Source organism: Anolis carolinensis, unplaced genomic scaffold (genome assembly GCF_035594765.1).
Source record: "Anolis carolinensis isolate JA03-04 unplaced genomic scaffold, rAnoCar3.1.pri scaffold_8, whole genome shotgun sequence".
Taxonomy (NCBI): domain Eukaryota; kingdom Metazoa; phylum Chordata; class Lepidosauria; order Squamata; family Dactyloidae; genus Anolis; species Anolis carolinensis.
This window is the reverse complement of record NW_026943819.1, coordinates 4638202-4661272: the sequence shown is the minus strand read 5'-3', so window position 1 is coordinate 4661272 and position 23071 is coordinate 4638202. Positions and strand designations below refer to the sequence as shown.

The 23071-nt window shown below is 40.9% G+C and overlaps 1 protein-coding gene across 2 annotated transcripts; it reads right to left on the bottom strand.

Moving 5' to 3' along the window:
* Window positions 1-8066: 8066 nt before the first annotated feature.
* vamp8 (vesicle associated membrane protein 8) lies at window positions 8067-21347 on the bottom strand. 2 transcript variants are annotated; one of them, XM_062961112.1, is made up of 3 exons: window positions 21179-21347; window positions 13143-13310; window positions 8067-9682 (listed from the first exon to the last, which is right to left on the bottom strand). In XM_062961112.1, the coding sequence occupies exons 1-3, from the start codon at window positions 21179-21181 to the stop codon at window positions 9539-9541; spliced, it is 315 nt and encodes a 104-aa protein (XP_062817182.1). In that variant the 5' UTR covers window positions 21182-21347; the 3' UTR covers window positions 8067-9538. The 2 variants fall into 2 exon arrangements, with proteins under 2 accessions (XP_062817182.1, XP_062817181.1); XM_062961111.1 differs by lacking the exon at window positions 21179-21347 and adding an exon at window positions 18695-18889.
* Window positions 21348-23071: the final 1724 nt, after the last annotated feature.

Here is a 23071-nt window from a genome sequence, read left to right as displayed (position 1 = left end):
GCCAACACTGCCATATAATCCAGATTATCAAACCAGGTAATCCAGATTATCAAACCAGGTAATCCAGATTATTTCCTTTGAACTGGATTATGAGAGTCTACACTGCCATATAACCCAGATTATCCGCTTTGAACTGAATTATATGAGTCTACACCACCATATAATCCAGATTATCACACCAGGTAATCCAGTTGATCTCCTTTGAACTGGGTTATGTGAGCCTATGCTGCCATATAACCCAGATTATCTGCTTTGAACTGGATTATAATAATAATAATTGAAACCCTAATAATTGAAATAAATAAATAAATAAATAATTTTTCACCATTGCAATATAATCCAGATTATCTCCTTCAAATTTGATTATTTGGGTCTACACTGCTGTATAATCCATATTATCTGCTTTGAATTGGCTTATGAGAGTCAACACTGCCAGATATAGTAGATTATCAAACCAGGTAATCCAGATTATCTGCTTTGAACAGGATTATTTGAGTCTACACTGCCATAAAATCCAGATTATCAAAGCAGGCAATCTGGATTTTATATGGCAGTGTAGAAGGGGCCTTAGAAACGTCAGAGCCGATACAGTAGAGTCTCACTTATCCAAGACTTGCTTATCCAAGGTTCTGGATTATCCAATGCATTTTTGTAGTCAAGGTTTTCACTATATCGTGAAATTTTGGTGCTAAATTCGTAAATACAGTAATTACAACATAACATTACTGCGCATTGAACTACTTTTTCTGTCAAATTTGTTGTATAACATGATATTTTGGTGCTTAATTTGTAAAATCATAACCTAATTTGATGTCTAATAGGCTTTTCCTTAATCCCTCCTTATTATCCAACATATTCGCTTATCCAACGTTCTGCCGGCCCGTTTACGTTGGATAAATGAGACTCTACTGTATATGTAAACATACTGTAATAGCTATGCTAGGAATAGCATTCAAGTATCAAGGGAATTGAAAGGTTGTTTGTCTTGCTTCCTGTTCCTCTTCCCTTTCGGCTCCCTTGCAGAAGGTCTGTCTCTCTTCCTCTTTTCTTTCCTCTTTCCGGGCCTCTTGCTACATTTCTTGATGCCTCCCTGCTTCTCAAACCAGATCGGACAGAATCCCGAATATGCACAACTGTGGAAACAACAAAATATACCAACAACAGTAGAGTGGATTGCAAAAGTTTTTACAATGGCCCTAATGGACAAATGAACTTGAGCCCCACAACAAAGTAATACACAGAAGCTCCAAGAATGGGAACCCTTGATTGAATTCGGTGGAAACCAGACAAAGATGACCGCAGAGATATACAGTAGAGCAGGGGTCCCCAAACTTTTTAAACAGGGGGCCAGTTCATGATCCTTCGGACCGTTGGAGGGCCAGACTATAGTTGGCCATCGAGCAATAATAATAAATAACAACAACAACAACAACAACAACAACAACAATAAAGAGGGTTGGAAGAGACCCCTTGGGCCATTTAGTCAAACCCCCTTCTGCCTTTATGCACCAAAAGCACAAGCAAAGCACCCCTGACAGATGGCCACCCAGCCTCAATGATGATAATAATAATAATAATAATAATAATAATAATAATAATAATAATAATAATAATAATAATAATAATAATACAGGGTTTTGGAATACAATACTCCTGACCTCACACTTGTGTTAAAAAACAAAGTATGGATTGTCGATGTTGCAATCCCAGGTGACAGAAGGATTGAGGAGAAACAACTGGAAACACTGACACGATATGAGGATTTAAAGATTGAATTACAAAGACTCTGGCACAAGCCAGTCAAGGTGGTCCCAGTGGTGATTGGCACACTGGGTGCAGTGCCTAAAGACCTTGGCCTGCACTTAAACACAATCGGCGCTAACAAAATTACCATCTGCCAGCTACAGAAGGCCACCTTACTGGGATCTGCACGTGTTATTCGCCAATACATCACACAGTCCTAGACACTTGGGAAGTGTCCAGCGTATGATCCAATACAACAACCAGCAGAGTGTCTGCTGTGGACTCATCTTGTTGTGTTTCTAATAATAATAATAATAATAATAATAATAATAATAATAATAATAATAATAGGTTGTAAGAGAAGAAGAGACCCCTTGGGTAATTTAGCCCAACCCCCTTCTGCCCTTGTGCCGTGGGGGCCGGATAAATGGCTTCGATGGGCCACATGTGGCCCCTGGGCCTTAGTTTGGGGACCCCTGCAGTAGAGTCTCACTTATCCAAGCTAAACGGGCCGGCAGAAGCTTGGATAAGCGAATATCTTGGATAATAAGGAGGGATTAAGGAAAAGCCCATTAAACATCAAATTAGGTTATGATTTTACAAATTAAGCACCAAAATTTCATGTTATACAACAAATTTGACAGAAAAAGTAGTTCAATACGTAGTCATGTTATGTTGTAATTACTGTATTTACGAATTTAGCACCAAAATATCACGATATATTGAAAACATTGACTACAAAAATGACTTGGATTATCCAGAGGCTTGGATAAGCGAGGCTTGGATAAGTGAGACTCTACTGTAGTACAATGTATAGTGAATTCTCATGTACGAGGGTTGAATGAAAAGTAATGCCTCCACCTTCGTTACTTGGGTTTGGATGGGAATATTTTAATAAATAAAAAGCAGAAATAATCCTTAGAATGTGCTCTTTAACTACCACTATTCACTTTAACACATTATCACCAGAAAATCGGATACAGTTCTGCCAAGTTTTCTGACGCCGTCACGGAAGAAGTCGACACTCTGTTCCCACAACCAGCGTCTCACAGGATCCATCGTGCACAGATCTTCCAATAGCCAAGCAAAGAAATAATGTGACCCACACGTTCTTGTGAAATGCCGATTATGCTTGAAATTTCTCTCTTAAGTGATACGACAATCGTCCTGAATTAATCTGTCAACCTTTTGCTTGTGAAATTCGGTGGTTGTTGACCAACAACACACAGGACTCATATCAACACAATCACCATAAACAGCTTGCATTCTGTGATGAATCTCCTTTGGGGTGACACCTTCTGCTGTCAAGAATTCAAGTCGCATTGACCGACCATCTGTGCAGGGTTCCATACTTCGCGCTTTAACAACACAACCGTTCAATGCTAAGGCTTCCCCCCAAATGGAACTGTAGAGGAGAGTCTACTGAACAAGCCAGTACTGCCGCATACCAGTACTACCAACTGTTGAGGAGTTACGAAGGTGGAGGCATTACTTTTCATTCAACCCTCCTATATAATCCTTTTATGGGGAAGACAATGCCCACCCCAGTATTGCAATGCAAAGATTGCAACGGCATAGAGTGGGCTTCTTGAGAAAGATGCTTGTCCTGTGTCTCCATATAAAACCCATGTGACTTGGACCCACTTTTCTCATTCTCTTTTTATGGACTTTGTTGTTCCCACTGAGTTTGGGGCCCTCCCAGTTAAAGGAAGGAGCCTGTTGTGATTTTCCACAGCCGAGAGGAACAGGTTTGAGTTTGCAAAGCAGCTCTGGGTGCATTCAGAAAACAGAATTTTATTGCCGTTTTAAATTCCTGTTCTCACCGGATTCAGGGTCACCAATTGTACACGAAACCTAATTTGCATCTCAGTCAAGAGCAAGACATAATAATAATGATGATGATTATTATTTGCAGACCCACATTCAGTGAGCCTAATTTACATCTCAATCAAGAGCAGGAAATAATAATAATAATTTATTATTATTATTATTATTATTGATAATATTTATTACTACTATTATTGTTATTTGCATACCTGCATTCAATGAGCCTAATATACATCTCAGTCAAGAGTAGGAAATAATAATAACAATAATAATACTAATAATAATACTAATAATAATAATTGGCAAACCCATACTCAGTGAGCCTAATTTACATCTCAATCAAGAGCAGGGAATAATAATAATAATAATAATAATAATAATAATAATAATAATAATAATGATAGAAAAATCAGCTGATGACCCAAAATGCAGACTGTGCAAGGAAGCTGACGAAACCATTGATTATATCCTCAGCTGCTGTAAGAAAATTGCACAGACAGACTACAAACAGAGGCACAACTATGTGGCCCAAATGATTCATTGGAACTTATGCCTCAAGTACCACCTCCCAGCAACAAAGAACTGGTGGGATCACAAACCAGCAAAGGTCGTGGAAAATGAACACGCAAAGATACTGTGGGACTTCCGAATCCAGACTGACAAAGTTCTGGAACACAACACAACAGACATCACAGTTGTGGAAAAGAAAAAGGTTTGGATCATTGATGTTGCCATCCCAGGTGACAGTCGCATTGACGAAAAACAACAGGAAAAACTCAGCCGCTCTCAGGACCTCAAGATTGAACTGCAAAGACTCTGGCAGAAACCAGGGCAGGTGGTCCCGGTGGTGATGGGCACACTGGGTGCCATGCCAAAAGATCTCAGCCGGCATTTGGAAACAATAGACATTGACAAAATCACTATCTGCCAACTGCAAAAGGCCACCCGACTGGGATCTGCACGCATCATCCGAAAATACATCACACAGTCCTAGACACTTGGGAAGAGTTCGACTTGTGATTTTGTGATATGAAATCCAGCATATCTATCTTGTCTGCTGTGTCATACAACGTCGTTGTATCAATAATAATAACTATTATTATTATTGTTATTTGCATACCTGAATTCAATGAGCCTAAAATACATCTCAGTCAAGAGTAGGAAATAATAATAATAATAATAATAATAATAATAATAATAATAATAATAATAATAATAATGGCAAACCCATACTCAGTGAGCCTAATTTACATCTCAATCAAGAGCAGGGAATAATAATAATAATAATAATAATAATAATAATAATAATAATAATCACCATCATCATCATCATCATCATCATCATCTATCTTGTTTGCTGTGTCATAATATAATAATAATAATAATAATAATAATAATAATAATAATAATAATAATTGGAGGATTTAAAGATCGAACTGCAAAGACTCCGGCACAAGCCAGTCAAGGTGGTCCCAGTGGTGGGCAGCACACCGGCTGCAGTGCCTAAAGACCTTGGCCAGCATTTAAAAACAATCGGTGCTCACTAAATGACCACCCATCAGCTGCAGAAGGCCACCCTACTTGGATTTGCACGCATTATTCGCTGATACATCACACAGTCCTAGACACTTGGGAAGTGTCTGCTGTGTGATGCAATACAACAGCAAGCAGAGTATTTTACGTTTTTGGAAGAGTGAACCAAGAGTGCTTTCAAGGCCAAAAAGCAGTGGCCGGCAGAGAGCTGACCAAACCTCACAACCTCTGAGGATGCCTGCCATAGATGTGGGCGAAACGTCAGGAGAGAATGCTTCTGGAACATACAACAACCCTGTGATCCCGGCCATGAAAGCCTTCGACAACACAGCTGACCAAACTATTTACGGCCGGAGAGGTCAACCCAAAGGAATCCAGTTCCTCCAGAGCTCTTGACTCTGTTGCTGCTTTCCTTACATTTCCTAAGACCGCAAAAAGTCCAAATTGCAGGGAAAAGCCCAGCCCAGCGATGCCCAAACAGGTCCCCATTTCGGAGCCCCGAAATCTATTTGAATCTTGTTTTTGCAAGCTCAAAATGGGCAGAAAAAGACTTGGAGGAAACCCACTTGCTTCCCAAGTGTCCCGGAGAGGCCTTTCCGCAAACCAGAAACCCAACACCAGAAAGCTTGCAAATGTAATTGGGGCAAACATGACCTCAATGAGTTTCTCAAGCGAAACCGCAATGAAACAGATGCAGGACTCGGTTAAGCGAGAAAGACAGCTTTGGAAGAGAGCTTAAGTGGCTAAAAACAAAAAGAAGAGTCGAAGTCCAAAACTTTTTTTGGGCCCAAGTTGGCCCATGCTTGCTTTAACCCATTCTCTTCCATTTTATTCCAGCCTTTGGGTTGATACGGGCACAACGTTCAAGCCGAATCACATGCTGAAAGTATATACAGTAGAGTCTCGCTTATCCAACATAAACGGGCCGGCAGAATGTTGGATAAGCGAATATGTTGGATAATAAGGAGGCATTAAGGAAAAGCCTATTAAACATCAAATTAGGTTATGATTTTACAAATGAAGCACCAAAACATCATGTTACACAACAAATTTGGCAGAAAAAGTAGTTCTATACGCAGTAATGTTATGTAGTAATTACTGTATTTATGAATTTAGCACCAAAATATCACGATATATTGAAAACATTGACTCCAAAAATGCGTTGGATAATCCAGAACGTTGGATAAGTGAGTGTTGGATAAGTGAGACTCTACTGTAAAAGTATATAAAAGTATTGCCCAATACTATTGCCCAATAGACCAGAAGTAACTTCGGTCGAAATGGGAGTTTTATTACAGACTCAATAACAAAAAAAGAAGGGTAAGTAAAGCATTACCAAGCTAGGAATGAATTACTTGTAACTCTTTCTTTCTTTCTTTCTTTCTTTCTTTCTTTCTTTCTTTCTTTCTTTCTTTCTTTCTTTCTTTCTTTCATACATTTATACTCCATGGGAATTATGCACTATATATATATATATATATATATATATATATATATATATATATATATATATATGCTACATTTATATCCTGCCCTTCTCACCCCGAAGGGGATTCAAGAGCGGTTTACAAATTAAATTTACATACAATATTTTATTATTAGCATAGCACAATACTGGCAATAAATTACTGTATTGTACTATATCAATATATTGTAATATTATTATTAATATTACATGTAATATATAATTAATATTATTATATTGTATTATTAGTATTATATTGTATTACAAAATAATATTAATATTATATGCATATACTATATACTATAATATTATATATTATTGTAAATTATATATATATGTTTTCCAAGTGTTGTGCTTTATTTGCTGTCCTGATTTTAGAGTTTTGCAATTGGTCACCCTGATTAGCATTGAACAGCCTTGCAGCTTCAAAGCCTGGCTGCTTCTTGCTTGGGGGAATCCTTTATTGGGGGGGGGGGTGTTAGCTGGCTCTGATTGCTTCCTGCCTGGAATTCCTCTGTTTTCTGAGTGTTGTTCTTTATTTACTGTCCTGATTTTAGAGTTTTGCAATTGGCCACCTTGATTAGCATTGAATAGCCTTGTAACTTCAAAGCCTGGCTGCTTCCTGCTTGGGGAAATCCTTTATTTGGGGGGCGGGGGTGTTAGCTGGCTCTGATTCCTTCCTGTCTGGAATTCCTCTCTTTTCCGAGTGTTGTTCTTTATTTACTGTCCTGATTTTAGAGTTTTGCAATTGGTCACCTTGATTAGCATTGAATAGCCTTGCAGCTTCAAAGCCTGGCTGCTCCCTGCCTGGGGGGAATCCTTTATTGGGGGGGGGGTGTTAGCTGGCTCTAATTGCTTCCTGTCTGGAATTGCTCTGTTTTCCGAGTGTTGTTCTTTATTTGCTGTCCCGATTTTAGAGTTTTGCAATTGGCCACCTTGACTAGAATTGAATAGTTTTGCAAGTTCAAAGCCTGGCTGCTTCCTGCTTGGGGGAATCCTTTATTGGGGGGGTGTTACCTGGCCCTGATCGTTTCCTGCCCAATTTCCTAATTCCAAAAGACGTACACAACCTTTGAGGATGTGGGCGAAACGTCAGGAGAGAATGCTTCCGGAATATGGCCATACAGCCCAGAAAACTCACAGCAACCCAGTGATTCTGGCCATGAAAAACTTTGAGGATACAAATCATTAACTGCTTGAATTAACTCTTCACTATTGTCTTTAAGGCTGATGAGTTATTCAAGAGATAACAACAAAGATTGCTCTGTTGCGAAACACAATGGAATAGAAAACTATACAAAACGCATGGAGAGGATATTTCCCTGATAGGTTACTGATTCATTTTGGCAGCTCGTCTAGTTTATCAACAAAAAAAAAGTGAGAGACGAACACAAAATGCAATTCTTATTGTTTGTGTCGTTTGCGTTGGTTACAAAACGAAACATAAGAGACAAACTCCGGCTTTTGCCAAGAAATGACACCCACGGAGGCCATCGTCTTCGGAAGAGATATTTCTGTATTAGAAAGTGGCTTATAAATACATTTATTACAACTAGAAGGTTGCTATCTAGGAAAGAAGAGGCTCCGTCGGAGGTCGGGGAAACCAATCACAGAATCATAATATCTTAAGGCGGTGGCAATAAAAACCAACTCCTTTGTCGGGATTTGTGTCCCTACGTGAAGATAAAAGGGACACAAAGAACAGGAAAGAAAGAAAGAAAAATTATTTTAGGAAAGGAAGACCAATTCAGCCCTGTTTCAACCCCACTAAAGATAAAGGTTTCAACGTAGAATATGTTTGGATACAGATTGTTTCCAAATCCATGTTGTAATTTGGCAAACGGCATCTACTGCATGACCAAAGACAACTTGGGATCTGATCATATGTTGATTTCCTTTGTTTCTTGACCAAAGGCAGATGTAATGGAATTTGGGACCTTGTCATGATCTCCAATCTTTGACATCTCCGGTCGTCTGACAAAGAACAGATGCCAGCCATAAAATTTCAATTACCCTCTGGTATGTGAGAGCCCCTATATAAGTGGGCCAAAGAGAAGGTTCTGGCATTCGGTACAAATTGTCGGGTTCTCTTCTCCCAGTTGTGCTGTGGGTCAGTCTTCCACCAGAAAAGCACCAAGACACACACTAGTAGGTTCCAACAGATTTTTATTGTACCGAATACCAGAACCTTCTCTTTGGCCCACTTATATAGGGGCTCTCACATACCAGAGGGTAATTGAAGTTTTATGCCTGGCATCTGTTCTTTGTCAGCCGACCGGAGATGTCAAAGACTGGAGATCATGACAGACCTGATCATATGCTGATTTCCTCTGGTTTTTTGGACCTTTTGTCTATAGTTTCCCCAGAAATGCAAGCTCCCTTGTGTATAAATCCAACCAGAACTCCTATGTGAAGCGTGTGCCAATCAAAGCCTTTGGAGACGGATTTAGCATCGTCTCCAACCGTCAATTTTTCTTCCGCCGCACCATTTGTCATGTGAATGTACATCAGAGATGCAACGTTCTCGTCCTATTCTATAGGCTAGTAATATGGAAAGATGTCATTCCCTGAATTGAATGACCAAAAGGATCATTTCATTGCACCATTGGATTGGGAATGGTACTGAGATACAAAGAGCGAAAAGCTCGTTTCTTTCAAGAAAGGCACTTGCGGAATCAGATCCAAAAGAGAGAGCAAGGCATTAATTATAGGCAGAAATTTGCATCAAGATCTGGGAACTTTCCTTTCCGGAGAGAAAGTTATGGAAAGTAAGCAAAGTCAGAACGCAAGAGAAGTGGTCAATGCACAAGAGAAGGTTACTGGAGGAATGGAAAGTGGCTAAAAGGATTTTTCTGGATGCAGCGGTCTCTTGATTAGAAAAGAGGGAAAGACAAGGGTGGAGTGGCCAAAGGCACGGCGGAGTGATCATCGTCGGAGCGGCCGAAGGCACAACGGAGGTGCGGCAGAGGCTTAAGTGGGGATGACGCCGGTGGCGAAGAGGATGATGAGGATGATGATGATGGCCACGATGACGCAGATGATGGCGATCATCTTGGCGTTCTTCCACCAGTACTTGCGGGCCACTTTCTGCGAGGTGGTCTTGAAGTGTTCCGACTGCGGGGAGGAAAGAGAAGTCAGCAAAGTGTGGGCGAAGGAGAGCGGGCCCCACCACCACCACCACCACTTCTCACCCAAAACATCCAAGACAAACAGATACTGTATATACTCGAATATAAGTATATGGGGCCGGGCTGTGGTGCAGGCTGGTAAACAGCTGCTGCAATAAATCACTCTGACCATGAGGTCATGAGTTCGAGGCCAACTAGCCCGTGGTGGGGTGAGCACCTGTCAATTAAAAATAAAATATAGCCCCTTCTCGTTGCTGATTTAGCAACCCGAAAGTTGGTTGCATCTATCAAGTAGGAAATAAGGTACCACTCATAAAAGTGGGGAGGCAAGTTTAACTAATTTACAACGTTGGAATGAGGAAGTGCCATCGGAGTGGATGATGAAGCAGCTGCTCCCCCCTGTGGCCAGAATCGAACATCCCCTCAGGAGAAGGTTAAATTGCCTCTGCGTCTGTCTGTCTGTTGTCTCTGTTCGATGTGTTTATGGGCATTGAATGTTTGCCCTATATGCACATAATGTGATCTGCCCTGAGTCTCCTTCGGGGTGAGAAGGGACGAATATACAGTAGAGTCTCACTTATCCAAGCCTCGCTTATCCAAGCCTCTGGATAATCCAAGCCATTTTTGTAGTCAATGTTTTCAATACATCGTGATATTTTGGTGCTAAATTCGTAAATACAGTAATTACAACATAACATTACTACGTATTGAACTACTTTTTTCTGTCAAATTTGTTGTATAACATGAAGTTTTGGTGCTTAATTTGTAAAATCATAACCTAATTTGATGTTTAATAGGCTTTTCCTTGATCAGTCCTTATAATCCAAGATATTCGCTTATCCAAGCTTCTGCCGGCCCGTTTAGCTTGGATAAGTGAGACTCTACTGTAAATACTGTAAATAAATAAATAATTAAATAAGCCTAGTTTTTCAGCCCTTTTTTTAAGACTGAAAAAGCTCCCCTCGGCTTATACTCGGGTGAGGGTCCTGGTTGGCTTATATTTGGGTCAGCTTATACTCAAATGTATATATGGTACATTTATTATTTTTCTCTATTATTGTTGCTACTATTACACTTATTTCAGTGGGACAGATGCCATGTGTCCCACTGAAAACGGATTAAATAACATTAAAGTACTCATGAAAAAAGCACATTCCAGCTTGTCCATATCCTTCTTGAAGCTGGGGACATTTAGATGTGGATTTCTGGACTAGCCAGCCCTTAAGGCCCCAATATTTAGTTTAAACTAAGCCAGTAATGCCAACCTATGACACGTGTGTCAGCACTGACACGCCTAGCCATTTTTGCTGACACGCTGCCGCATGCAGATTGATTGGATAACTATTTATTTCATTATTTATTTCCAGAATGTATACCCCGCCCTTCTCACCCGGGGGGACTCAGGGCGGCTTACACAGTTGGCAACATTTAATGCCAAGAACATAATAATAAAACAAAAAACAGTACATATAATCAATTAAAACTATAAAAATACATCATTAAAATCTATATATATAAAAGAGTGATGGCATCAGGGCAGTGGACAAAACAACAAAACTACAGGCCCCCCAACCTCGAAATTTGACCACATAACCCATCATCCACGGCTCTAGGTTGATACAACAAAAAGAAAAGAAAAATAAAGTCCTAATTAGAGGGAGAGGAATAATTGTTTTTTATCTAATTGCTGCCAGTTAGAAAGCTAAGCTCCGCCCACTTGGTCTCCTAGCAACCGACTCACCCCAGGGGACAGGCAGACTTAGGCTTCACTTAGGCCTCTTCCACAGATTATCTAATTAATATAGCAAAGAACACCACTCTGAAAACAAGGGAATTCCAGACAGGAAACAATCCGGGCCAGCTAACACCTCCCAACAAAAAATTCACTCAGGAAGGAAACAGCTAGGCTTTAAAGAGGCAAGGCCATTACATCCTAATCATTTCCCCTAATTGCAGCATTCATACTTGCCTCCAACAGACAAAAAAAATCAGAAATATTGTATATTCACAACCTTTACAAAATAATATCCCCTGATGGTGCAGCGTGTTAAAGCGCTGAGCTGCTGAACTTCTGGACTGAAAGGTCGCAGGTTTGAATTGGGGGAGCGGAGAGAGCCCCCACTGTTAGCCCCAGCTTCTGCCAACCTAGAAGTTCGAAAACATGCAAATGAGAGTAGATGAATAGGTACTGCTCCAGCGGGAAAATAACAGCGCTCCATGCAGTCATGCTGACCACATGACCTTGGAGGAGTCTACGGACAACGCTGGCTCTTTGGCTTAGAAATGGAGATGAGCACCAACTCCCAGAGTCAGACATGACTGGGCTTAACATCAGGGGAAAAGCTTTACCCTTTACCTTAACTACCACCAATTCCTCAATACTTTATTTCCCAGAACACCAGACTTCGCCACAGCAACGCGTGGCCGGGCACAGCTAGTACATTATAAAAATTAAAACATAAGTAAATTAGATCCATTTGTCTAAAAACCTCATGCTTCAGCCTTCAATTGGACCATGTCGACGTTATCATATTACTCGTTAAAAGCCATGTTTTCAAAGACTATGTCTTTTGTGGCCAAATTTGGTGTGATTTGGTCCAGTGGTTTTGTTGTTTACTCCATGGGAATTATGCACATTACATTTATATATATATATATCATTCTATTATTATTCTATTATTACTATTATATTATTATTATATTATTCATTATTCATGATTACATTGACACTAGAATAGAGAGAAATCAGCATGGAAACTGCAAGAGGTACCATAGATTGTTGTACATGGAAATAATGGTAGTACAGTAGAGTCTCACTTATCCAACACTCGCTTATCCAACGTTCTGGATTATCCAACGCATTTTTGTAGTCAATGTTTTCAATACATCATGATATTTTAGTGCTAAATTCGTAAATACAGTAATTACTACATAGCATTACTGAGTATTGAACTACTTTTTCTGTCAAATTTGTTCTACAACATGATATTTTTGTGCTTAATTTGTAAAATCATAACCTAATTTGATGTTTAATAGGCTTTTCCTTAATCTCTCCTTATTATCCAACATATTCGCTTATCCAATGTTCTGCCGGCCCGTTTATGTTGGATAAGTGAGACTCTACTGTAAATAGCTTTTGATTTATTAAATACAGTTATATATTACAGTTATATATTTTTGTTATTTAAACTATGTATATTGTGAAATTACGGTTTTTTTCTCGAAGTGACACACCACCCAAGTCATGCTCGGTTTTTTGGTGAATTTTGACACACCAAGCGCAAAAGCTTGCCCATCATTGAACTAAGCAGTATGGGCAAGTCTGCACATTGACCGCAGTTATGGGAAGCTAGGGCTGAGCCAGATCTGAAGGGGAGAAATACGGCTCAGCTTCTTGTCCGCAACCAGAGCCCCTTCCTCGCCCCTGGCTTTGCTTTAGGGCCCACCGTGGCTTCCAGGTCCTCTGTCTTGTTGCGCAGGTGGTCCAGGTTCTCCCCTCTGGCCAGCATCCGCTCCACGTTCTGCGTCATGATGTTCTTGACTCCTTCCACCTCGCTCTGGAGGTTCTTCACCCGGTCGTTGCCCATGGACTGGCCGCCTCCGGTGCCTCCCTCCTGCGGACAAAGAAACAAGGTTTAGGGACTGAAAGAATTACACTCCTCGGGGTTGGTGCTCATCTCCATTTCTAAGCCGAAGAGCCGGCGTTGTCCGTAGACACCTCCAAGATCATGCGGCCAGCATGACTGCATGGAGTGCTCTTACCTTCCCGCCGGAGCGGTACCTATCGATCTACTCACACTGACATGTTTTCGAACTGCTAGGTTGGCAGAAGCTGGAGCTGACAGTGCAAGCTCACTCCGCTCCCCGGATTTGAACTGCCAATCTTTCGGTCAGCAAATTCAGCAGCTCAGCGGTTTAACCCACTGTGCCACGGGTATATAATAAAATTAACTGAGGAGATAACAGTTTCAAACCAGGAACAAAACATTTTTCAAATTTTGTGACATAGTATTATTGTTGTTGTTGTTATGATACCTCACAACCTCTGAGGATGCCTGCCAAAGATGTGGGCGAAATGTCAGGAGAGAATACTTCTGGAACATGGCCATACAGCCCAGAAAACACACAACACCCTTATTATTATTATTATTTTATTGTATGACACAGCAAACAAGATAGACATGCTGGATTTCATATCACAAAATCACAAGTCGAACACTTCCCAAGTATCTAGGACTGTGTGATGTATTTTCGGATGATGCGCGCAGATCCCAGTCGGGTGGCCTTTTGCAGTTGGCAGATCGTGATTTTGTCAATGTCTATTGTTTCCAAATGCCGGCTGAGATCTTTTGGCACGGCACCCAATGTGCCCATCACCACCGGGACCACCTGTACTGGTTTCTGCCAGAGTCTCTGAAGTTCAATCTTGAGGTCCTGAGAGCGGCTGAGTTTTTCCTGTTGTTTTTCGTCAATGCGACTGTCACCTTGGATGACGACATCAATGATCCAGACCTTTTTTTCCCCCACAACTGTGATGTCTGTTGTGTTGTGTTCCAGAACTTTGTCAGTCTGGATTCGGAAGTCCCACAGTATCTTTGCGTGCTCATTTTCCAATACTTTTGCAGGTTTGTGATCCCGCCAGTTCTTTGCTGCTGGGAGGTGGTACTGGAGGCATAAGTTCCAATGGATCATTTGGGCCACATAGTTGTGCCTCTGTTTGTAGTCTGTCTGTACGATTTTCTTACAACAGCTGAGGATATGATCCATGGTTTCGTCGGTTTCCTTGCAGTCTGCATTTTGGGTCATCAGCTGATTTTTCCATCTTGGCCTTAATTGCATTTGTCCTGATGGGCTGCAAGGATCAGGCCTTCTGACTCCTTCTTCAGGGTCCCATTCGTGAGCCACAGCCAGGTCTTCTCCTTATCAGCTTTTCCTTCAATTTTGTCAAGGAACTTTCCATGCAATGTTTTGTTGTGCCAGCTGTCAGCTCTAGTTTGTAGTGCGGGTTTCTTGTACTGATTTGTTGTTGTTGTTGTTGTTATTATTATTATTATTATTTGTGCCCTGCTTTTTCTCTCCACAATGAGGCTCAGAATGGAAGAAGCCTCACCCGAGAGACTGGAGCAAGTTTGAGAAAAGTTGTCCTTTCTCTGAGCACCAGATTGGACTCCTCTGCTGCAGCTAATTTGTTTTGTTTTCTAAAAACGCTAGAAAGATTACAGACTCCCAAATAAAGGGAATAGATACCCATTGCTTACATATTTGTCACCAATAAGGAACCGGGAAGGAGGGAGCTTTAAAACAGGGCCTTGAGTCCACTTTATGCTCTTTGAAAGTACCTGCGTAATTTTAAAGGCATTAACAGGGAGAGTTTGCAGCCGGAGCTTGTCAACAAAGCGGCTTTGGCGACAGGAGAAAAGTCCAAATGTCACTTACGGGGTTAAGGAAGGAACAAAGGGTTGGATTGCGTCAACGAAAGTTATTATCTCTGCGAAGGATGGGATATTAATGTGGAGCAAAGGGCAAGCGGGGTTTGAGGAGGCGGAAGTGGAGCAGAGCAGGCTGCTGTTCCTGTTGTTGTTGTTGACATTGCCTGCCTTCAAGTCCTTTCCAACCTCTGGTTTCTGTGGCCAGGTTTTGTTTGGAGAGGTTTGCCCTTGATGTGCAATGGGACAGAGAGAGTCCCAAAAACTCCAAGATTTTGTAGCACTTTATTAACTACCTCATCTATATATATAAATGAATGATGGCATCACGGCGACCCACAAAACAACTGGCCCCCCAACCTCGAAATTTGATAACACAACCCATCATCCATGCCTCTAGGTTGATACAACAAAAAGAAAAGAAAAATAAAGTCCTAATTACAGGGAGAGGAATAATTGTTTTTATCCAATTGCTGCCAGTTTAGAGGGCTAATCTCCGCCCACTTGGTCTCCTAGCAACCAACTCAGCCAAGGGAGAGCCAGGGTTCAGTTAGGGGACAGGCAGATTTAGGCCTCTTCCACAGATTATCCAATTTGCACTGGATTATATGGCAGTGTAGACTCAAGGCCCTTCCACCATACTTCGCCACAGAAATTGTGGCATTGAATGTTTGCCGTTTATATGTATGTTAACCGCCCTGAATCCCTCTGGGGAGAGAGAAATAAATTCTATATTATTATTATTATTATTATTATTATAACAGCACCCAATGTTGGGCACGGAAAGTTGGGCAAAAGTTGGGCGGAGGGAATGACGTTTGCCCCTTGCGATGCCCAGTATGTCAAGCATCTGTCCAAACCGGCAGAGCGACTTTCTTTTCCTTCCTTCCTTCCTTCCTTTCTTTCTTTCTTTCTTTCTTTCTTTCTTTCTTTCTTTCTTTCTAATTTCTTTTGGGGAAGGGATGGCCACACAGAGGCCCAGGTGGGAAGGCAAACTTTGGCTGCGGTTTGCAGGGAATTTGGAGAGAGAAGAACACACGGTCATCCATAGCAGAACCAACCTGGACACACATATTATTTAAGAACACAGAAAGGCTGGACCACTCTCACAACTACAGAGAAGCCAATGAAATCCACAAGCACGTGGACAATTTCAACAGAAAGCACGAAACCATTAAACTGAACACAATCTGGCTACCAGTATTTTTAAAAACTCTAAAGTCAGGACAGTAAATAAAGAAAATAGAAGAATCCCAGACAAGAAACAATCGTGACCAGCTAACACCTCCCAACAAAGGATTCCACCAAGTAGGAAGCAGCCAGGCTTTGAAGCTGCAAGGCTCTTCAAGGTGGACAATTGCAATATTCACAGACAAGAGTTCTTTCTCCCGCCCTGGACATTATTCCACAGAGACACCAACCCACTAGTTTCCAACAGGCCTCACAACCTCAGAGGATACCTGCCATAGATGTGGGTGAAACGTCAGGGGAGAATGCTTCTGGAACATGGACATACAGCTTGAAAGACTCACAGCAAACCACCCTGGACATTATTCCACAGATATATAAACCCCACTCACCTAGTTTCCAACAGACCTCACAACCTCTGAAGATGCCTGCCATAGATGTGGGCGAAACGTCAGGAGAGAATGCTTCTGGAACTTGGACATACAGCCCGAAAGACTCACAGCAAACCACCCTGGACATTATTCCGCAGATATATAAACCCCACTGACCTACTTTCCAACAGACCTCACAACCTCTGAAGATGCCTGCCATAGATGTGGGTGAAACGTCAGGAGGGAATGCTTCTGGAACATGGCCAGACAGCCTGGAAAACTCAGAGCAACACGTCCCTTTCTTGTTTTGGAAGGCGGTCACACCTCCTTGACCCAAATGGGTTAGTACCAGAAGGAAGGAAGGAAGTAGGAAGGAAGGAAGAAAAGGAAAAGACAGTAAGAAGGAGGCGGAAGAAAGGGAAGGGAGAAGGAAGAACGAGAAAGAAAAGAAAAAGGGAGGGAAGGGAGGGAGGGAGGGAGGGAGGGAGGGAGGGAGGGAGGAAGGAAGGAAGGGAAAGGAAAGTAGAGGAAGGAAAGAAAGAGGGAAGGAAGGAAGAAAAAGAAGGGAGTGGGAAGGAAAGGAAAGAAAAAGGGATGGAAGGAAGGAAGAGAGAATGGAGGGGAAAGAAGGGAAGGAGAGAGGGAAGGAAGAAAAGGAAGGGAAGAGAGAGGGAAGGAATCTAAACGAAAGGAAAAGGGATGGATGGGAGGAAGAGAGAATGGAGGGGAAATAAGGAAGGAAAAGAAAGTAAGACGGAAGCGGAAGAAAGGGAAGGGAGAACGACAAAGAAAGGAAAAAGGGAGGGATGGTTGGAAGGAAGGAAGGAAAAAAGGAATGGAAGGGATGGAAAGAAAGAGGGAAGGAAGGAAGAAAAGGAAGGGAGTGGGAAGGAAAGAAAAAGGGATGGTTGGCAGGAAGAGAGAATGGAGGAGAAGGAAGAAAAGAAAAGAAAAGAAAAGAAAAGAAAAGGAAGGGAAAGGAAAGGAAAGGAAAGGAAGGAAGGAAGGAAGGAAGGAAGGAAGGAAGGAAGGAAGGAAGGAAGGAAAAGGGAAGGAAGGAAAGAGGGAAGGAAGGAAGGAAGGAAGGAAGGAAGGAAGGAAGGAAGGAAGAAAGAAAGAAAGAAAGAAAAGAGGGAAGGAAGGAAAGAAAGAAAGAAAGAAAGAAAAGAGGGAAAGAAAGAAAGAAAAGAGGGAAGGAAGGAAGGAAGGAAGGAAGGAAGGAAGGAAGGAAGGAAAGAATGAAAGAAAGAAAGAAAAGAGGGAAAGAAAGAAAGAAGAAAAGGAAGGGAAAGGAAAGAACAAAAGAAAGAAAGAAAGAAAGAAAGAAAGAAAGAAAGAAAGAAAGAAAGAAAGAAGGAAAGAAAGAAAGGCAGGGAAGGAAAATCTGTCTGTCTTAAGAAAGGAATGACAATCCCCTTCCTCTGGCCAATCCGCTACATACAGTTAAAGCCAAAAATCCCCCTCAATGTGAGCATTGCACTACAGGACATCCACACTGTAGAACAAATGCAGTTTGATCCCGTGGCTGAATCCCACGGAAGATTTGTAGTTTCTCCATGCTTTGAGCCTTCTCTGCCAAAAAAATGCCAAGGCCTCGCCAAGGTGCAAATCCTATCACAACATCGCACCAAGTCCTACAATTCTGGAGACCACTTGGCCACAGAAACCTATTTTGGGGAGTCACACTCTCTCAACCACAGACTGATGGATATCCCATAGTAGGGTGTCCATAAGTCCAGAATGACTTGGAGGCAAACAACAACAAACAACAACAACAACAACAACAACAAGAAGCCTATTACAATAGAACAAAAGTGGCCCAAAGTGATGTCAACCACTTGCCGAGTTCCTGGGTGCATCTACAGTGTGGAAATAACGCAGTTTGACACCACTTTAGCTACCACGGCTCCATGCTATGGAAGAATGGGAGTTGTAGTTTGCAGTCTTTGCAAGATCTTGGAAAATGACAACTCCCATGATGCAGAAACTGCATCCGTTCTACCATGTACGAACCTGTTGCCCGAAAGGCAGAAAGGCCTCAAGCGGAGGAGAGTTCCGCAGGTCACGCCGCATTTGTATAGTAAAGGGACCAACCAACCCGTCTCTCCACCCGATTTATGAGGATCAGCTGAGAGCCGGAGAATAAAGAGCAAGGCATTGCTGAGCGTGATGGACTTTGGCAGGGATTTGCAAAAGGAAAGGGCAAAGGACGCTTGCTCCAGATTAACAGGGTGTTTGTCGTTTTCCTCCCAGAGTGAAGGAGGAGCACCAACAAACCAGCCCTGGAAGATGACCTGCTCTCTCAAAGGCAGGTCTTTTGTAGAGAGAATGGCTCTGAATGGCTAACACTGGAGCATCAATTTGCATACAGATGCCGATTGGGTGGAAGGGGGAGAGTGGGCGGGGCTGTCGGTATAATGAGGCAAGAAGCTCAGCAGAGGCTGCACTGAATCCATGGACCAAACTCTAAACTCTAATTATTATTATGACACTCTGCAACACAATTGTTGTTCCTGGGTTGTCAATGTCATTGGTTCTATCATAAAAACACAGGGAAGGAAAGTGTATTAAAGTGCCCAAATGTTTTTTCTGGGAGGGACGTCATCCTGCAGCACTTTTTGCTCTAGCTGTTCAATGAAAGGGTTTCTGGGAGGAAAAAGTTAATATTTTCCCCTTGGAAAGGAGCAGGCGCCAGGAGAGGAAAGAAAAGAAGGAAGGAAAAAAGGAAGGAAAGGAGAGAAAAAACAAAAACAAGGAATGGAAGAAAGGAAAGAAAAATGGAAGGATGGAAGGAAGGAGAGGAAAGAAAAGAAGGAGGGAAGGAAAGGAAAGAAAAGAAGGAAGCAAGCAAGAAAGGAGAGAAAAGAAGGAAAAGAGGAAGGAAAGGAGAGAAAAAACAAAAACAAGGGAGAAAGGAAAGAAAAAAATGGAAGGATGGAAGGAAGGAGAGGAAAGAAAAGAAAAGAAGGGAGGGAGGAAAGAAGGATAGGAAAAACAAAAACAAGGAATGGAAGAAAGGAAAGAAAAAAAATGTAAGGATGGAAGGAAGGAGAGGAAAGAAAAGAAAAGAAAGAAGGGAGGAAGGAGAGGAAAGAAACAAAAAGAATGAAGGGAGGGGAGGAAAGGAAAGGAAAGAAGGAAGGAAGGAAAGAAAAGAAGGAAGGAAGGAAAAGAAGGAAGGAAGGAAAAGAAGGAAGGAAGGAAAGAAGGAAGGAAGGAAGGAAGGAAGGAAAAAAATGTAAGGATGGAAGGAAGGAGAGGAAAGAAAAGAAGGAGGGAAGGAAAGGAAAGGAAAGGAAAGAAAAGAAGGAAGCAAGCAAGAAAGGAGAGAAAAGAAGGAAAAGAGGAAGGAAAGGAGAGAAAAAACAAAAACAAGGGAGAAAGGAAAGAAAAAAATGGAAGGATGGAAGGAAGGAGAGGAAAGAAAAGAAAAGAAGGGAGGGAGGAAAGAAGGATAGGAAAAACAAAAACAAGGAATGGAAGAAAGGAAAGAAAAAAAATGTAAGGATGGAAGGAAGGAGAGGAAAGAAAAGAAAGAAGGAAGGAAGGAAGGAAAGAAGGAGCGGAAAAACAAAAACAAGGAATGGAAGAAAGGAAAGAAAAAAATGTAAGGATGGAAGGAAGGAGAGGAAAGAAAAGAAAGAAGGAAAGAAAGAAAAATGTAAGGATGGAAGGAAGGAGAGGAAAGAAAGAAGGAAAGAAAGAAAGAAAAATGTAAGGATGGAAGGAAGGAGAGGAAAGAAAGAAGGAAAGAAAGAAAAATGTAAGGATGGAAGGAAGGAGAGGAAAGAAAAGAAAGAAGGAAAGAAAGAAAAATGTAAGGATGGAAGGAAGGAGAGGAAAGAAAAGAAAGAAGGAAAGAAAGAAAAATGTAAGGATGGAAGGAAGGAGAGGAAAGAAAGAAGGAAAGAAAGAAAGAAAAATGTAAGGATGGAAGGAAGGAGAGGAAAGAAAGAAGGAAAGAAAGAAAAATGTAAGGATGGAAGGAAGGAGAGGAAAGAAAAGAAAGAAGGAAAGAAAGAAAAATGTAAGGATGGAAGGAAGGAGAGGAAAGAAAAGAAAGAAGGAAAGAAAGAAAAATGTAAGGATGGAAGGAAGGAGAGGAAAGAAAAGAAACGGAGGGAGGGAGAGAAAGAAGGAAAAAGAGCAGGGAAGGAGGGAAGGAGGGAAGGAGGGAAGGAAGGAAGGAAGGAAGGAAGGAAAGAAGGAAAGAAAGAAAGACAGAAAGAAAGAAAGAAAGACAGAAAGAAAGGGAGGAAAACATGTTAGCAAGCGAGATAGGGAAGGAAGGCAGGAGGGTTCCTGCTTGGGGCCTGGGGTCTCCCCCTCAGAGCCCCCTCCCCTTCCTCTTCCTCCTCCTGGACTTCCCTCTCGACGTGGCAAAGGGGAGGGAGGGGCTGCTCCGGATCACAGAGACAGGCACACCGAGAGAGAGACCCACGCCCACGCCCACGCCCACGCCCAGACCCCCTTCTGCTTGCTATTGCTGCTGCTGACCATGGTGGCCCAGGGGTCTCCTTCCTCTTCTTTTTCCCAGGCAGGCGCCTTCCTCTTCTCTCTCTCTCTCTTTCTTGCTTCCTCTTCCTCCTCTGCTGGGAAGCCCCGCCCCTCCCGGCCTCCCCCCGCCTCCTTTTCCGCAGGTGGGCCACGCCCACCCCCAAGAAGGCCCCGCCCCCTGCAAGGAAGGAGAAAGGGAGGAAGGAAAGCAAAGAAGGAAAGAAGGCAGGGAAAGTCAGTATAAATAGCAAGAATAATAATAATAATAATAATAATAATAATAATAATAATAATAATAATAATAATAATAATAATGACAGTCGCATTGATGAAAAACAACAGGAAAAACTCAGCCGCTCTCAGGACCTCAAGATTGAACTTCAAAGACTCTGGCAGAAACCCGTTCAGGTGGTCCCGGTGGTGATGGGCACACTGGGTGCTGTGCCAAAAGATCTCAGCCGGCATTTGGAAACAATAGACATTGACAAAATCACCATCTGCCAACTGCAAAAGGCCACCCTACTGGGATCTGCACACATCATCCGAAAATACATCACACAGTCCTAGACACTTGGGAAGTGTTCGACTTGTGGTTTTGCGAAACGAAATCCAGCATATCTATCTTGTTTGCTGTGCCATACAACGTCGTTGTGTTGATAATAATAATAATAATATAGCATGTAGACAATTTCTACAGAAAGGAGGAAACCATGAAAATAATAATAATAATAAAGTTGGTGGACAATTTCAACAGAAAGGAGCAAACCATGAACATGAATAAATATAATAATAATAATAAAGTATGTGGACAATTTCAACAGAAAGGAGGAAACCATGATAATAATAATAATAATAATAATAATAATAATAATAATAATAATAATAATAAAGTTGGTGGACAATTTCAACAGAAAGGAGGAAACCATGAAAATGAATATAATAATAATAATAATAAAGCATGTGGACAATTTCAACAGAAAGGAGGAAACCATGATAATAATAATAATAATAATAATAATAATAATAATAAAGTTGGTGGACAATTTCAACAGAAAGGAGCAAACCATGAACATGAATAAATATAATAATAATAATAAAATATGTGGACAATTTCAACAGGAAGGAGCAAACCATGAACATGAATAAATATAATAATAATAATAAAGTATGTGGACAATTTCAACAGAAAGGAGGAAACCATGATAATAATAATAATAATAATAATAATAATAATAATAATAATAATAATAATAATAATAATAATAAAGTTGGTGGACAATTTCAACAGAAAGGAGCAAACCATGATAATAATAATAATAATAATAATAATAATAATAATAATAATAATAAAGTTGGTGGACAATTTCAACAGAAAGGAGCAAACCATGAACATGAATAAATATAATAATAATAATAAAGTATGTGGACAATTTCAACAGAAAGGAGGAAACCATGATAATAATAATAATAATAATAATAATAATAATAATAAAGTTGGTGGACAATTTCAACAGAAAGGAGCAAACCATGAACATGAATAAATATAATAATAATAATAAAGCATGTGGACAATTTCAACAGAAAGGAGGAAACCATGATAATAATAATAATAATAATAATAATAATAATAATAATAAAGTTGGTGGACAATTTCAACAGAAAGGAGCAAACCATGAACATGAATAAATATAATAATAATAATAAAGCATGTGGACAATTTCAACAGAAAGGAGGAAACCATGAAAATGAATATAATAATAATAATAATAAAGCATGTGGACAATTTCAACAGAAAGGAGGAAACCATGAAATTGAACAAATATAATAATAATAATAATAATAATAATAATAATAATAATAATGTATGTGGACAATTTCAAGAGTAAGGACGAA

What these genes read in the sequence shown, in the direction of transcription:
- vamp8 (XM_062961111.1), bottom strand. Translation starts at nt 18,754, where the DNA reads ATGCGGCGTGACCTGCGGAACTCTCCTCCGCTTGAGGCCTTTCTGCCT. An exon ending in TTCTGCCTTTCGGGCAACAG is followed by an intron (nt 13,311 to 18,694) that starts GTTCGTACATGG and finishes CTTTGTCCGCAG; the next exon opens with GAGGGAGGCACCGGAGGCGG. An exon ending in CAGAGGACCTGGAAGCCACG is followed by an intron (nt 9,683 to 13,142) that starts GTGGGCCCTAAA and finishes TCCTCCCCGCAG; the next exon opens with TCGGAACACTTCAAGACCAC.